A 15,362-nucleotide genomic window follows, 5' to 3' on the forward strand; every position below is an offset into this window, starting at 1 on the left:
ATCTCCTTCAATGACACCCCCCCATTTCAGGATTGTGCCAATCAGAAAAAGAAGCCTATCAGCTAATTCTGGACTTTATGGAACCAGGCGAGATGGTAAGAAAATTCTCTTCAACTCTCTGAGAACTGAGGAGCAAAGTGGAAAAATCTGAAGGTCCATCTTTCCTTAGCCCTGTTCCTGAAGCCACCAGAATGTCAGCTCACTAGGGGCTCTTGGAGGCCAGGCCACTAGACAAGGCGGCAGTACCCACCTTTAAAGGACCTTCCTTGTAGACTCTTTGCCCTCCTGTCCCCAGAAGGCTACAGAGGCTGGAAATATCAGTGCTGTCTAGCACCGGGACATAACCAATCCTTCAGTCTGGTTGAGACCGGGCAGAGCGTGGAGTGCAGGTCTCACGGTCTGCCCCGAGACTGGTTTTGTCTTCTGCCTTAGTCCCTTTTAGAGAAGCTGAATTTCCTGAATGCTGTGGCAACTCTGAGCAGTTTTGTGCGTTACCAGGCAAACTGCAACATGAATAACTACTACCCCAAAACGCTTCTGGCCAAGAAAATTGAGGTGAGAAAGAACATAACTCTTAGTTGGTCACTCTGGGTTGAAGGTGACAGTCCTTCAACCCAAGGCTGGTGACCCTCTCTGAGGTAAATTCTTATTTTCCCTGATCCTTCTAGACGTTCATCCAGCAAGAACCCACCAGTACCCTGGAGAGCACTGTGCGCCAGCAAGCCATGCTCTGCATCGTGGCCCTGAGGTTCCTTCCCCACAGATCCTCTCCCAGCCCCTGGGGATGCTGGTCCTGAGGACATTTGGATTGGGAAGACAGGCAAAGTTTAGGAACTTGGCTGGAGTCTAAACGTGGCAAAGTCTATAGTTGCCACTTCATCTGCTTGTATCCTGGGACCAGGGGGACCAATTGAAAATCTATTAGGGCATCGAGTGTAGGAAGCCTCCCTAGTCAGTGGTCTCCTACCCTGACAAGGAGTCACTGAAAAGCGGTCCATGGTTTTCTGTACCTCAGAGAATAGCAGAGCAGCTTCCCCCAGAGTGTTCTGAAAATACACCTCAGCCTCACGCAGGCCCCCCCAAAGCCCCTTGTTATTCGCTTCTCCTCCAAGCCAGGTGAAGCCACCTTTCCACTTATGCCAGAAGCTGGACCTGGTCAACGTGAGCATCACCAGCGTCTTCTCCCTGCCGCCCATCATGCCCAGTATAGACCGAAAGGACAGCGCTAGTCTCTACCTCCAGGTAATGGTGGTGGTTGGCTTTTGCTCTTTTGGGGAACCCACCACCCAGCTCTCAAATAAATTACATGGAGTCTTATTTATAACTGCCCGGCCTTAGCTTGGCTTGCTTCTAGCCAGCTTTTCTTTCTTTCTTTTTTTTTTTTTTAAAAAAAATATCTATTTATTTATTATGTATACAATATTCTGTCTGTGTGTATGCCTGAAGGCCAGAAGAGGGCACCAGACCTCACTAAAGATGGTTATGAGCCACCATGTGGTTGCTGGGAATTGAACTCAGGACCTTTGGAAGAGCAGGCAGTGCTCTTAATGGCTGAGCCATCTCTCCAGCTCTAGCCAGCTTTTCTCAACTTAAATTATCCTAACTACCTTTTTCCTCTGGGGTTTTATCTTCCTTACTTCTGTATGTCTTACCTTCACTCTTACTCCATGGCTGGCCTGGCCCTAGCGTCCTCTCTCCTCCTTTTCTTGCTCCTCCTCCTTGATTCTCCTCTTTATTCCCTCTGCCTGCCAACCTCGATGCTATCCTTGCCCTTGTCTCGCTATTGGCCATTCCGCTCTTCAGTAGGACCATCAGGTGATTTAGACAGGCACAGTAACACAGCTTCACAGCGTTAAACAAAGGCAGCACAAGCAGAAGTCACACACCAGGAAAGACTATTCTACAAGGAAAGCACCATTATTGTCTCTTGCTGAAGATCTCCATGGGGTTGGCTTTGTTTTGGGGATCACCTCCTGTTTGCTTGCCTTCCTGGCCTTCTTCCTGCTCTGATCCCTCTCTCAGGACCCCATGGTCTCCATTCTGCTTGCTGTCATCCTGGGCTTCCCAAGGAATGGTCATCACCCACATTCCTTCTCCTTGAAAGTCCACATGACAGCCTTAGTCTTAGACTAGCAATAAAACCCACAGATTATATATAATAATTGGCAAAAGGACTGCCAAGTTTTCCCAATAATATTTGGTTTTAAAATTTGAACTGGGGCTACAGCTCAGTGGTAAATCACTTGCTTAGCACCCAAGAGGTCTTGGGTTCAGTTCCCAACATTGCAAAGATAAAACACAGAAGTCTCCATAAACTGGGAGCATGACTATCTAACACTGAGAATCCCAGTAGGCTATCTTAATTGGCAAGAAGTGTCTACAGCCTGTATTTTACTATTGGCTACAAACTGAGATGGGCCTGCCCCCACCTTTAGTAAGCTCACCGAGAAAGCTCACCACTAAGGAAAACCTGAGTGTCACTGGTGTATGTGAGCAGATGCAAGGACAACAGAACCACGCTGGCCTCCTGCTCCTTCATTCTGTAGGAACGATGGAGGGGGTGCTCTCAGGAAGCTGAGCACGCCACACGGAAGTCATCCTATGGTATACCCCATGTCTCCTTGATCCTCAGACAATCCAGGCCTTGGATGACATGCTACATGCTCTTGTGTTGGAACAAAGGAGCCCCGACATGCTTATATTGCAAAACTTCATAGAGGTAGGTGGCTGTTTTTTGTACGTATGCAGGGCAAGGCAGGAGTACAACAGTCCAGCGCTACTCTAGGTCAGAGATTCTCCAGCCCCGGCATGTATAAGTATCACTGGAGGACACAGTCCTGCGTCTCCTTCAAGACATTCTGAGGGGGACATTTGGAGACCACAGCCATCAGGCTGTGGAGCCTTTTCTGTCTAGAACTAGGGCATGCTGGGACATTAGCAGTGCTCATATTTATGTTATTTTTGTTCCGCTTACACTTGAATCTTCTTAGTGTGTTTTCACTGCTCTGTGACGGAGATCAGTGTTCCCCCATAGGCTGTTCTTCTTCTTCTTGATGAGAAGTATCTCCAGCAGACTCAAAGCTTTACCAAGTACTTTTGTTTTTCTTTAGTTGACTTCAAATAGTCTTAGTTTTGACTAACTTTCACTTCCTGAGAATGAATTTGAATTAGGAAAATAGCCAAGGGTTCCCTGGAAATAATGTTCGTGACCAAAGTGGTTATTTTTTTTTTTTTTTTTGGTTTTTCGAGACAGGGTTTCTCTGTAGTTTTGGAGCCTGTCCTGAAACTAGCTCTTGTAGACCAGGCTGGTCTCGAACTCACAGAGATCCGCCTGCCTCTGCCTCCCGAGTGCTGGGATTAAAGGCGTGCGCCACCGCCGCCCAGCGACCAAAGTGGTTATTGACTGGACTAAGACATTTTGCCTGAAATTCTGTAACACCGCAAGTAGAGATAAGAGTGTCCAGGTAGCGCGTAAGACGTCTTGACGAGGTCTGTCTGCAGGAGGCATTTGCTTGTGTGCGGGGAGTGACAGAGTGCTCTGGAATGGACTGTGGCTGGCGTGTTTGCTGAGAGGTATTTCCATGCTTTATAGACACCTCATTGTGAGTGCAATAACAAAGCTCTGTTATTCTTGGAGTTCGAGGGGGGAGGGGGGCGCTGAGCTCTAGTTCCAGTCGTGGTGAAGTCCTCAACATTCATTACTAGGCTTCTTGTTCTCCAAAGAAAAATGGTGCCCAGCATAGTGCATATGTCTATAAATACAGCACTGAAGTGCGGAAGCAGGAGGATTGCAATGAGTTTGAGGCCAACCTGGGCTAAATAGCGAGACTTTGTTTTAACTATATATAACAAAAGAAAATAAAACAGCACCATGCAAAAGTTTCCAACTTCTCATTAAAAAATGGGTTATTTTATTATTTTTAATATTATTTTTGTCAAAATAACTGTCTACATTTTTCTCTTTTGTTAATTGAAAATAGATTCTTTTCTCATGCAATATCATACAATATACCCTGATTATAGTTTCCCTTCTCTCTACTTTTCCTAGTTCCTCCACACCTCCTTCCCCTTTCCTCTGGACCCACTCTCTTTCTGTTGCTCATTAGGAAAGAACAGGCTGTTGCTTAGAAGCTCTGAGGGGAGGGATTTGACGGAGATCTCCAATTCAGACTCTCTTTTCATATGATGTCTGGCTGTGGGTGTCTGTGGGTAGATACTGGGGAGACCTCTCTGATGACAGCTGTAAAAGGCACTGGTCTACAGTACAGTAGAAAATCATCAGGAGTCATTTGATTAATACCTTTTTTTGACCAGTAGTGCTTGGTTTTACCAGGTCTCTGGGCTATCTAGTCTCTGGTTCCTGGTTATCCTAGCAGTGCTGGTATGGGTTCCTTCTCATAAAATGGACCTTAGATAAAATCAGACATATGTCGGCCACTCCCACAAGTTCTGTGCCACCATTGACCTAGCGTATATTATAGGCAGGACAGATTGGGGGTGAAAGGTCTTGTGGCTGGGTTGGTGTCCACGTTTCTCCTTCAGTGGCCTGAAGAGAACCTTCCTGCACCAAAGAGACTAGAGTATAGGGGTGATGGCTCGACATCTATGTGTTCAATGAGCTCTGTAGATGTTGCCCATGGCAACGGGCCCCACCATCAATTTGTGGAGGGCAACCCTTTGTCTTAGCAGCAGCCTGGGTTGTTTGGGGGGATTTCCATGGGACTCCCTTGGTCAGCAACTCAATTGAATGCAACCCAGACCCACCTCTGGAAGCCTTGCCTGTCTACAATAGGTGGCCAGTTGAGACCACACATCCTGCATTTTTAGGAGTACTCAGAGGGATCACTCTTAGTTAGGGTGTGAAGAGACAGCATGACCATGGCAACTGTTATAAGGGAAAACATTTAATTGGGGCTTACGGTTTCAGAGGTTTAATCCGTTATCATCATGGTGGGAAACATGGCAGCATGCAAACAGGTCTGGTGCTAGAGAAGGTGCTGAGGAGTTTTACATCCTGATCCACAGGCAGTAGAAGGAGACTGTGAGCCGCTAGACTTGAACTTCTGAGACCTCAAAGCCCGCTCCCACAATGACATATGTCGGCCACTCCCACAAGTTCTGCGCCACCATTGACCTAGTGTATTTTATAGGCAGGACAGATTGGGGGTGAAAGGTCTTGTGGCTGGTCTTGTGGCTTCCAACAAGGCCACGCCTCCTAATAGTGCCACTCCCTATGGACCAAGTGTTCAAACACAGGAGTTTGTGGGGGCCATTCCTATTCAAAATACCACTTTCCTCTCCCTGACCTCCATAGGATTGTAGCAGCAACATAAACCAAAATGCATTTAGTCCAACTTCAAAAGTTCTCATAGACTGTTATAACAGTCTCAAAATTGTTTATAAGTCCAAAGCTCCAAGTCTATTCTGAGACTCAGCAATCTCTTTTTGCTGTTGTTGTTGGTTTTTCAAGACAGGGTTTCTCTGTGTCTTGGCTGCCCTGGAACTCACTCTGTAGCCCAGGCTGACCTCAAACTCACAGAGATCTGCCTGCCTCTGCCCATGACTGTCCAGCAGAACTCGAGGGTAAGACCCTAGTGTTAAAATACGGTATACTTGAGTCACTGGGCATGAAGAAATAAAGCAGCAGACACTGGCCTGGAAGGTTCCTCCTATTGGCTAGGTTTCGGAGCTCAGTCTTGTCTTGTGCTCACAGCAGCCCTCCTGCCTCTGTCTCATGAATGCTAGGGTACGGGTGTGAGCTGCCCAGCCCAGCTGAATTGTATATTTTAAGTATACATCTACTACAAGTCTGAATTTGTATTGGATACAAAAACAGATATGGGTAGCTCCCCCCTCTCTCTTATCCTCTCCATCCCTCACCCTCTCCCACCTCCTCTTCCTCTATCTGTCTCTCTCTATTTCTCTCTTCCTCTCTTATTCTCTCCCTTCTTTTCCCTCTCCTACCCCCTCTTCATCTCTCTGTCTCTGTTTCGGAGTCTCTCTCTCTCTCTCTCTCTCTCTCTCTCTCATCCTCCTCCCTCTATTTCTCTCTAATGCTAGGAATTGAATCTAGGTCCTCAGACAAATGCTGTATCACTGAGACACAATTCCAGACCATCCTCTATCCCCCCTCTCCTTTACAGCCCCTGATTTTTCCTATTTATTTTTATTTTTTTAATTTACTTAACTTAAATATTTTTGGTTTTTTGAGACAGAGTTTTTCTATGTAGCCCTGACTGTGGTAAACTCACTCTGTAGACCAGGCTGGCCTCCAACTCAGTGATCAGCCTGCCCCTGCCTCTTGATTACACGTAGGAACTGTGTGGTGGGATTAACTACATGCACCACCACCACCCAGGATATCCCCCCTTTAAAAAAAAATGTCCCTGATAGGGAGAAAGGTTCCTGTTCCTTGGCTCTGACCCCAAAAGTAAGCTCCAAGCAGGACAAAGGCCCCTCTTCACTGGTGGGACCTCGACCTAAAACAGCGATAAAAATACCATCCCACAGGACTGCGGGAGGACCCTGTGAGTTGTTGTCCACAGAGTCCTGACTGGAAGCACATTATTATCAAGCTGTAGCAACCACTGGCTCTGAATTCGCCCTTCAGAGAACACTTCTCTGGCTTAGCGAGCGGGGGTGATATGTCTTCCATTTCCTCCTGCTCCTCCTGGCCCTTGAAGATGCGCCTTTCTCTCCCTGGAACCATCGCCCAGGTGAAGAGGCTCAGAACCGAATGAGTGAATCAGAACTCGCCTTTCCAAGTTCACGGCGTCGCGGTGCTCCCCCGCGACTTCCGTAGTGTCTTCTGTCGGTCTTTTCTGGTGAGGAAGGCAGTGCTGCTCCAAGGCCGCGTTGATGCGTCTCTCTGTCCCATCCGCAGATCATCTTACCTTGGTTAATGATGTCTGACAAAGTGCACCAACAGTCCCGAGCCTTGAGCACTATCTCCCGACTGCTGAGGTTTATCTGCAATTTCTCGGAACTGTCAGTGAGTATTTGAAGTCGCTCGCGGCAAGGCAGACCCAGCAGGCCTCGCGTCTCTGTACAGGGCCTCTGGTTGAACCCGGCTTCTGCAGGAGCCACTGGAGGGCAGGTAGACAGAGTATGTCCCACTTTTCTGCGTCAGTGTATTTCTGTCCCTGAGGACCAAGAGCTTGATTTGTTCTTTGGTTTCTCCTGGACCTAATAAGCTCCAATAAGCCTGGTTGGGGTCCTTGGCCTAGGCAGCCGATGGAGACCCAGTGCCAACTGGGTAAGGTGTTTCAGGGCTTTATCTGTTCCTTTCCTTATTGTTGGCTAGGGATGCTTTCCTTGGCCAGGACAGTGTGGGGTAGAGAGGCATGGGGCACACAGAGGCAATGATAGAAGAATGTGGAAGGAAGGAGTAATTTTGGGTGGGGGACCTTCAGGGAGAGAAGCTGCCTCGGGATGATGAGGTGACCATTTCTGCTTCCCGTCAGCACATGGTCTCCTTCTCCATAATCGGGAGGCTGATCGGGACCTTCAGCATTTTCTGCCTGGATCCCAACCAGGATGTCAGCTCAGGAGCACTGGAGGCCTTGTATTACTTGTTCACCATCCTTGTGCTTCAGAGAAGTAAGTGGGTGGCACTTGGGTGGACGCCTGCAGCTGGACCTACTGAGCTGGTGGAGACCTGCATTGTTTCAGACATACCCCCCAAAGCTGGGCCCTCTAGCGGGCGCATCTTCGAGGGGCCAGAATATGCCATGATGCAAGGAGGCCAGCTGATCAGTTGATCAAACCTAGAAACTTTACTTGGATAAATGCCAGCCCCATTCCTGATACTATGTCCTTTTCAATGACATTCTTGTGAGGGGGCAGCTAAGCTTACTTATGGGGGTCCACTTGGTACCTCAATATTTCCGAGATGTCCCCTCCCAACCATATTTGTAACACTAGGAATGTAAGCATCTTTTCTTGGGGGAACAAATGTGGGGATATTTTTCTTTTCATATTTTTTAATTTAAAAAAATTTACTTTTTATTTTACATACCAACCCCAGTTCTTCCTCCCTCCCCTTCTCCTGCCCCACAACTCCCTCCCCTTCCCACCTCCATCTACTCCTCAGAGTGGGTATGGTCTTCCTTGGAGAGTCAACAAGGTCTGGGATACCAACTTGAGGCAGGACCAAGTCCCTCCCTTCGTACCAAGGATAAGCAAGGCATCCCACCCCAGAGAATAAGCTCCAAAAAGCCAGCTCATACATCTGGGATAGGTCCTTGTGTGACTGCCAGCCATCCCACCCTCAACAGATCAAACACATGTCACCCACATTCAGAGGGTCTAGTTTGGTCCCATGCAGGTTCCCCAGCTGTCAGTCCAGAGTCCGTGAGCTCCCACTAGTTTGGGCTGGCTGTTCTATATCAAACAGTCATGATCACAGAGGTACCAAGGGATTTGTAAACCTCACTAAAGGCAGTTTCTTGTGATTCAATGGGGGTGACTCAAGTCCACATCTTGTCGTGGTACAGGAATCGGGGCCAGTTTGAGTCCCAGCCCACATCCTCCCTTCGCCTTTCACTTAAATGCTAGAGAACCCCCTTTATTCTTTGGGGCCAGTGCTGTTTAATCCATTTGTCTCTATTGCTCTCAGAGACCTGGAGCAGAGATGGGAGTGTGGGTTCCTTTTCCTCTGATGAGGCTTAGCCCCCTTATTTGCTCCTTTTGGATTGGAGGTATCAGACCGAAGACAGAGAGTATCCTGAAGGACTTACAGAAGCATTTCCGTGGCAACTGGCTGGCCAACATGCAGAACCTCACACTGGTAACCCAGATGCCCACCGTACATGGGATGTCAAGAGGGGGCGGGCTAGTAGGTCAGAGAGGAGGCTGGGTCGTGGATTACAGAAGTCATAACTCCAACAAACAGAAGTGTTTACAGAGTCCCCATCACTTCTCTCCTGGTCCATACAGTAGCCTCTTACCAAAGGCTCCGTTTCAGTCATCTTTCCACCATGCCTTTTCCACGTATAGGTAGAAAAACGTTTCTAAAACACAAAACTTCAAACTGCGCACAAACTCTCCATTGGCTTTCTCTGAAGTCTGACCCTCCTCAGGTGGTGCCCCAGGACCTTGACGGTCTGGTTCTCGCCTTACCTGCCCTGCCTTGTCCTTACTCAGTCTCCTCTTCCTGCTGGCTCCAATCTTCCATGTAAGACACAGCAGTCACACTGAGGGCCTTCCTGCCCCCAGCCTTCACACATTCTGCCTCATTTCTGGAACCTCGTCCGCGTTTTCCTCGGTACTGTTCTCCGGGAAGTCTTTTCGGTCTTCCCGGCTAGTTTCAGTGTCCTGCCACAGCCACTCTTAGCATTTTCCTTCACACCGTCTTCCCTCTGTCCTAGCCCTGGATGATGGTGTGTACACAGAGCATCATTTTATTCAGTCCTCCCTAGATCCCGACAATGGAGCCACACACAGAGTTAGCACCAGTATTGCTTGACCCCAATGGGCTTCCTATGTGAGGCCTGGCTTTCTACTTCCTTGGGATTGCTGTACAGTCACTAGGCATAGAACATGTTTCCAATGGGCTTACCTAACTGCATTTCAAGTTTAGAAATAAAAAGGCCTTTGGTATCATCCTCTGTGTCACATTGTCTAAACTATTGCTCTTGCTCGGGGACATCAGGGTTGGTAATGCTTTAGAGTTGATCTCAAATCAGAGATGCTTCCTAGGCCGCCTCCTAATGGAAGCCTGTCTGATGGGTCTCTGTGGATGCCCGAGATTTCGGGGCAGTCTTCGAGCGGATGCTGGAATGGAGAGTCCCGTTCTTCTTTCAGTTCTTCAGGAAATACCTGACCCCTGTAGAGAGAGCCGATGTGATCATAGTGGCCATGGAGGCCATGACCAGCGGCAGCACAAATAATGTCTTGGCAGCCTCTAAGACGTTAAAGGTCATTCTGAAGTACCCTCTTGCAGAAGTTGCCAAGGTAGGTGCTGGAGGACACACTGCTTCAATATCTTTCTGTCCTCTTTGGGAGTCTTGATCTATTTCCTATCAACTAGCATAAGGAATCCCAAGTGCCTTAACCCTGAAGGGAAAAACCTATATGGTGAGTTGTTTTTGCAGTAGCACAAAAGGCATTTTTTTTGTGGGGAAGAATGAAGTAGTGGTGAAGAATCAAATGGGACTAATGTACCTCAGAGCCAGCCATGCAAGGGAAAGATGGTAAAGACGCTTGTCACCCTCTTGGACACAGCTCTCAAAATGTAGTTCTGTATTGGCCCCTGGCTGTGTTCACTTCTCGGCATCCCAAGAAGAAGCAGCCTTGGTTCATGGCGTAAACCAGGGAAGAGAACACACCATGTTATACCCAAACTCCAACCTAGACAGGTTTTTGTTACTTTAGACATAGCTTTTTATTTGCAAACTACTTCCTTAAAAAGAATTAAAATCAGACTGGACGGATTGCTCAATGGTTAAGAGCAAGTTCTGCTCTTCCAGAGGAATCAAGTTCGGTTCCCAGCTCCGATATCGGGCAGCTCATTTCTGTAATTCCAGCTCCAGGGGATCCTTTGTTTTTAGTCTCCACAGTCACTGCACATGCGCACAATTAATATAAAATAAGAAAGGCTAACAAAGGCCATAAGCCTTGGAGACTGGAGTTTCTGGACTTTGTGCATGACAGGTAATGATCTGGCACAGCAGTTCTCAACCTTCCTAATACTATGACCCTTTTAGTACAGTTCCTCGTGTTGTGGTGACCCCCAGCTATGACATTATTTTGGTTGCTACTTCGTAACTGTAATCTTGCTACTGTTACAAATGGTGATGTCAATATCCTGTTATGCAGGATATCGGATCTGTGACCCCTGTGAAAGGGTCATTCAGCCGCCAAGGGGTCGCACAGCACAGGCTGAGAAGCGCTGTTCCAGCTAGTGCAGGTGTGCTAACGCCGAAGCTGGAGAGACAAAATCATCCCTTTTGTTTTCTAAGTGAGGACAGAAAACACAGGGAAGATAAAAATCATCCTCTAAGTCACAAAGGTTACTTTGGAAGCATCTTTCAGATCCAAGGCTTCAGAGCCCATGCCACGCAACACGAAGCAGCCTCTGCTCCGTAAGCCAGTAAACAGAAGAACTAGCCAGTCCCTCCCTCCCCAGAGAGGCAACACTTTACCCTACAATCCTGTCTTCCACTTCCCAAGTCATTCTTCCTTCATTCTTCGTGCCGTGTGTTCCAGACCCGGTATGGCCCTCCATGGCTGCTTTCTATCTGCCCCTCTGAGGGTCTGGAGGCCACAGGTCCACAGTCCTCTGGGAGTGGCTGGCCAGGGTGGAGTGCAGCAGACAGGTGTGCTCAGGCCTGACACTGGGCGCTATGCTGTCTGCAGCCCCACTTTAAATGGTGATTCCCACTCTCAAAACAACCAATTCCCCTCCCCCCTGTTCTTTCAGGTGCCAGAAATCATCCAGTTAATTTGCTTCCACATAGACAGAGTCACCGATAAAGCTGCCCAGAGTACCATAAGGAAGACCTTCCACTTGCTGGTCCAGTCTCACACAGACGAGGTCATCCTGACGCTGTACAAGACAGAGGACGCGTCACAGAGGTTACCCGTCCTCTTAGCTACACATTTACAGGCTGCTAGTTGTCCTCTTAATGGGATATCTGCATGTGCATGCACATGTTCATATGTGGCTGCAGGTGTGTGTAGATGTGCACACGTGTGTGCAGAGGCCAGGGGTGAGGTCAGGAGTCTTCCTCAGCCACACTGTATCTTACTTTTCAGAGACAAGGTTTCTCACTGAATCTGGAGCTCACCAATTAAGCCCCAGGGACTTGACCCTCTGCCTCCCCGGTGCTGGGGTTATGAACGGGTGCGGCCGCATGCCACTTTGTGAGGAGGCTGGAGCTCTAAACGCATCTCCCCAGCCCCAGCTTATTCTCAAAAATCTATTCAAGATTGAATAGCTTCTTATTTATTTGGAGCAGAGTGATTCTAAGAGTTGTTTGCCATACTGCAGAAAATCTTTTTGTTTGTTTGTTTTTTGAGAGCAGGTTTCTCTGTGTATCTTTGGCTGTTCTGGAACTTACTTTGTAGACCAGGCTGGCCTCAAACTCACAGAGATTTGCCTGTCTCTGCCTTCTGAGTGCTGGGATTAAAGGCGTATGCCACCACACCTAGCTCTTATTGCAGAAAATCTTGGAAGCATGTATAATTTAGAGAAGGCCAAAAAAAATATAATGTGTTAAATATCAGCCAGTAGTGCCTTCTGTTATCATTTGGGTATAATTTATGATTTGTCTACCTTCTGAAAACAGTGTTTTTTTTTTTTAAAAACTATGTATATAATGCATGTTATGTTATATTGTATATAACAAACATTATATATAATATATGCTTATTATATATAATATATGTATAGTTAAGCCCATACTATATTTTCCAATTTGTGTGCTTTTTTATTTACTGTTTTATCTCAAAGTTTCCTAAATTATAACTATTTAATAAGAAAAAGTTTAATGGCTTATTAATCTTATATTGTAAGGCTATACTGTATTATAGTTTTCTTTTTTAAATAAAAACGTTAAAGCTGGTGGAATGTGCCTTTAATCCCAGCACTCCAGAGGCAGAGGCAGGTGAATCTTTGTGAGTTCGAGGTCAGCCTGGTCTACAGAGGGAGTTTCAGGACAGCCAGGATTATTATACAGAGAAACCCTGTCTCAAAAACAAACAAAAAGTTAACATATGTATAGCAAGTTCACTTTTTAAACATGCAGTTATATGGATCCTTTAAAAGTCTGGTCACAACAATCATCACCACAACCATGATGGCATGTCCATGGCTACCCCTCCTCAGTTTCTAGGACCAGCCCCTTCCTGGTCCCTCAGTTGCTGGCAGCCACTGGTCTGTCATCTATCCCCATCATTTTGCCTTTCTAAAGTGTTCTGTATCTACAACCATATAATATGTGGATGGCTTAGCAAGTAAAGATTCTGTCCCCAGGTCTGATGACCCGAGTTCAAACCCTGGGGCCCACATGGCATAAGGAAAAAGATTCCTGAAAGTTCTCTTTTTAAAATTTAGTTTAGTTTTTTGAGTATGGGTGTTTTGTCTGCATGTGTGTCTGGGCACTGTTTGCATGCCTGGTACCAGCAAAGGCCAGGAGAAAATGTTGGATTCCCTGGAACTGGAATTCAGATGGTTGTGAGCTGCTACATGGGTTCTGGGGATTGATCCCAGGTATTCTGGAAGAGCAACCAGCATTTTTAACTACTGAATCACTTCCTCAGTTCTGTAAATTGTCTTTAACGCACACACACATCTTTATTTTTAAGTAGTTATATATATATACATATATATGTGTATATATATATGTACATGTCTGTATGTGAGTTTGTGCACATGAAGATAATGCCCATAGGAGCCAGAAAAGGGTGTCAGATCCCCTGAAACTGGACTTGTAGGTGGTCGTGATGCTGTCTTATGTGAGTGCTAGGAACTGAGCTTGGGTCCTCTTCTAGAGTAGTATTTGCTCTAAACATCTGAGCCATCTCTCCAACCCCCAACAAAATTTTTTTTAAATTAAGTATTTTTAAAAGTAAAAAAGAAAGTTTCTTTATCTGTAGTTTGTTGAGAGTGTTTATCACAATGTATATTAAATGTAGTTAAATTTTTTATTGCATCTATTAAAGTGATTGTGTAATTTTTCTTTTTCATCCTGTTAATGTAACAAATTGTATCTTTTGGACTAAAGGTCTTTGCTCTTCTGTTTTTCTTTTACTGTAGCTAATATATATAAAATGCATTTCTTTCATTTAGAATATAGCTTTACCTTTGTATTTAGCTGTTGTATGTATTTGTATTATTCTTTTTGCTTTGTGATAGTGAGGATCCACCCGAGAGCCTCATGCATGTTGGGCAAACACTTTACCACAAAGCTAGACCATGCGTTTTCATCCAATCTAAAAATTCATGCCTTTTAATTTGTAATTTAGACCATTTACAATTAATGTAATTAATGGTTTATTTGGATTTATGCACCATTTTGTGATTTGTTTTCTGTCTTTCTGTTTTGTCTATTATAGTCTTCTTTTCTTCATCTTTTTTAATTATTTGAATTCTTTCATATATTCCACTTCTCTTTTCTTTGTTTTTTTGTTTTTGTTTTTGCTTTTCAAGATAGAGTTACTCTGTGTAGCATTTGGAGCCTACCATGGAACTTGCTCTGTAGACTAGACTAGGCTCAAACTTAGAGATCTACCTCTCTCTGCCTCCTGAGTGCTGGGATTACAGGCATATGCCACCACCACCTGGCTCCATTTTTCTTTACACACTCATTGGATCAGATTTTACCTTTAACTTACTAGACAATTATGAATTTATATGGCCACACTGCAGTCTACTAATAGCTAATATCTATGACTTTAGGGAAGGAAGATAGAGGAACTCCCTTTGCCTTCCTTGCTTCATATGATAGCTTACATATACTGAGAAAAACTGCCAATAGCTACTGTTTTCCTTTTCAACAATCTTGTATACTTCTTTCATTTGTTTGGTTTGGTTTTCTGAGATGGGGTTTCTCTGTGTAGCCTTGGCTATCCTGGAACTCACTCTGCAGACCAGGCTGACCTCAAACTCACAGTGATCCACCTGTCTCTGCCTCCTGAGTGCTGGGATTAAAGGTGTGCATCACCACTGCCCAACAGTCATGTACATTTTTAAACTAAGTGGAGAAAATGACCCATTACAGTTACTAAAATATTTGCTATTTCTGTTGTTTTTATTATTGACGTGCCTACTTCACTATGATAAAATTTCTCCTCAGCTAAAAACTTTTCATCAAAATTCACCGAGAGCATATTTTTGGGTAATAATGTCCCTTCGTTTTTGTTCATTCGAGACTGTTTCCTATTTTACCTTCATCTTAAAAGATTATTTTCACTGGATACAGAATCTGGGCTGACTGTCCCTTCCCCACATGGTTTCCTTTGTCTCAGGATTCCTTGAGTCTTTCTCTCTACCCGAGTACTTGAGGGTGACGGTGGATTGTGTTGGTTTGCACACAGAACTGGGGAAATCCTTCACTTACTGCCTCTGAAGGATCCCTTCCCAAGTCTTTTAAACTCTCTTTGTTGATACACAGCACAGTTATCAGGGCCAAAAATAAGCCAGGGTACAACAAGGACAACAACAGGGAGGTACTAGGCTGTGGTCCAGCAGCAGAGGCCTTATGAGGTTTATACAAGGCCCTGATAGTTGACCCCCAGCACCTCAGACCCAAGTTAAAATAATAAAACAGGCCCTCAACAACAGTAGCGATGTCTCCCTTACCCTACCCACCAAGTCACATGTCTCTGTGTTCCAGCCAGTCAGTTTCCAGTCTGCAGCT

General features: G+C 45.8%; 1 protein-coding gene across 1 annotated transcript in view; it reads left to right on the plus strand.

Moving 5' to 3' along the window:
• The window catches only part of LOC119827147 (maestro heat-like repeat-containing protein family member 7), a 32,755-nt gene that overhangs the window by 4,574 nt on the left and 12,819 nt on the right, over window positions 1–15,362 (plus strand). Inside the window, exons 3-12 of the mRNA XM_042054028.1 lie at window positions 31–95; window positions 433–555; window positions 669–748; window positions 1,113–1,242; window positions 2,633–2,719; window positions 6,884–6,991; window positions 7,464–7,599; window positions 8,700–8,788; window positions 9,805–9,954; window positions 11,423–11,577. Coding sequence (XP_041909962.1) covers window positions 31–95; window positions 433–555; window positions 669–748; window positions 1,113–1,242; window positions 2,633–2,719; window positions 6,884–6,991; window positions 7,464–7,599; window positions 8,700–8,788; window positions 9,805–9,954; window positions 11,423–11,577 — 1,123 coding nt within the window. The remainder of the gene's footprint in view (window positions 1–30; window positions 96–432; window positions 556–668; window positions 749–1,112; window positions 1,243–2,632; window positions 2,720–6,883; window positions 6,992–7,463; window positions 7,600–8,699; window positions 8,789–9,804; window positions 9,955–11,422; window positions 11,578–15,362) is intronic.

The sequence above is a fragment of the Arvicola amphibius genome, chromosome 12 (genome assembly GCF_903992535.2).
Source record: "Arvicola amphibius chromosome 12, mArvAmp1.2, whole genome shotgun sequence".
Taxonomy (NCBI): domain Eukaryota; kingdom Metazoa; phylum Chordata; class Mammalia; order Rodentia; family Cricetidae; genus Arvicola; species Arvicola amphibius.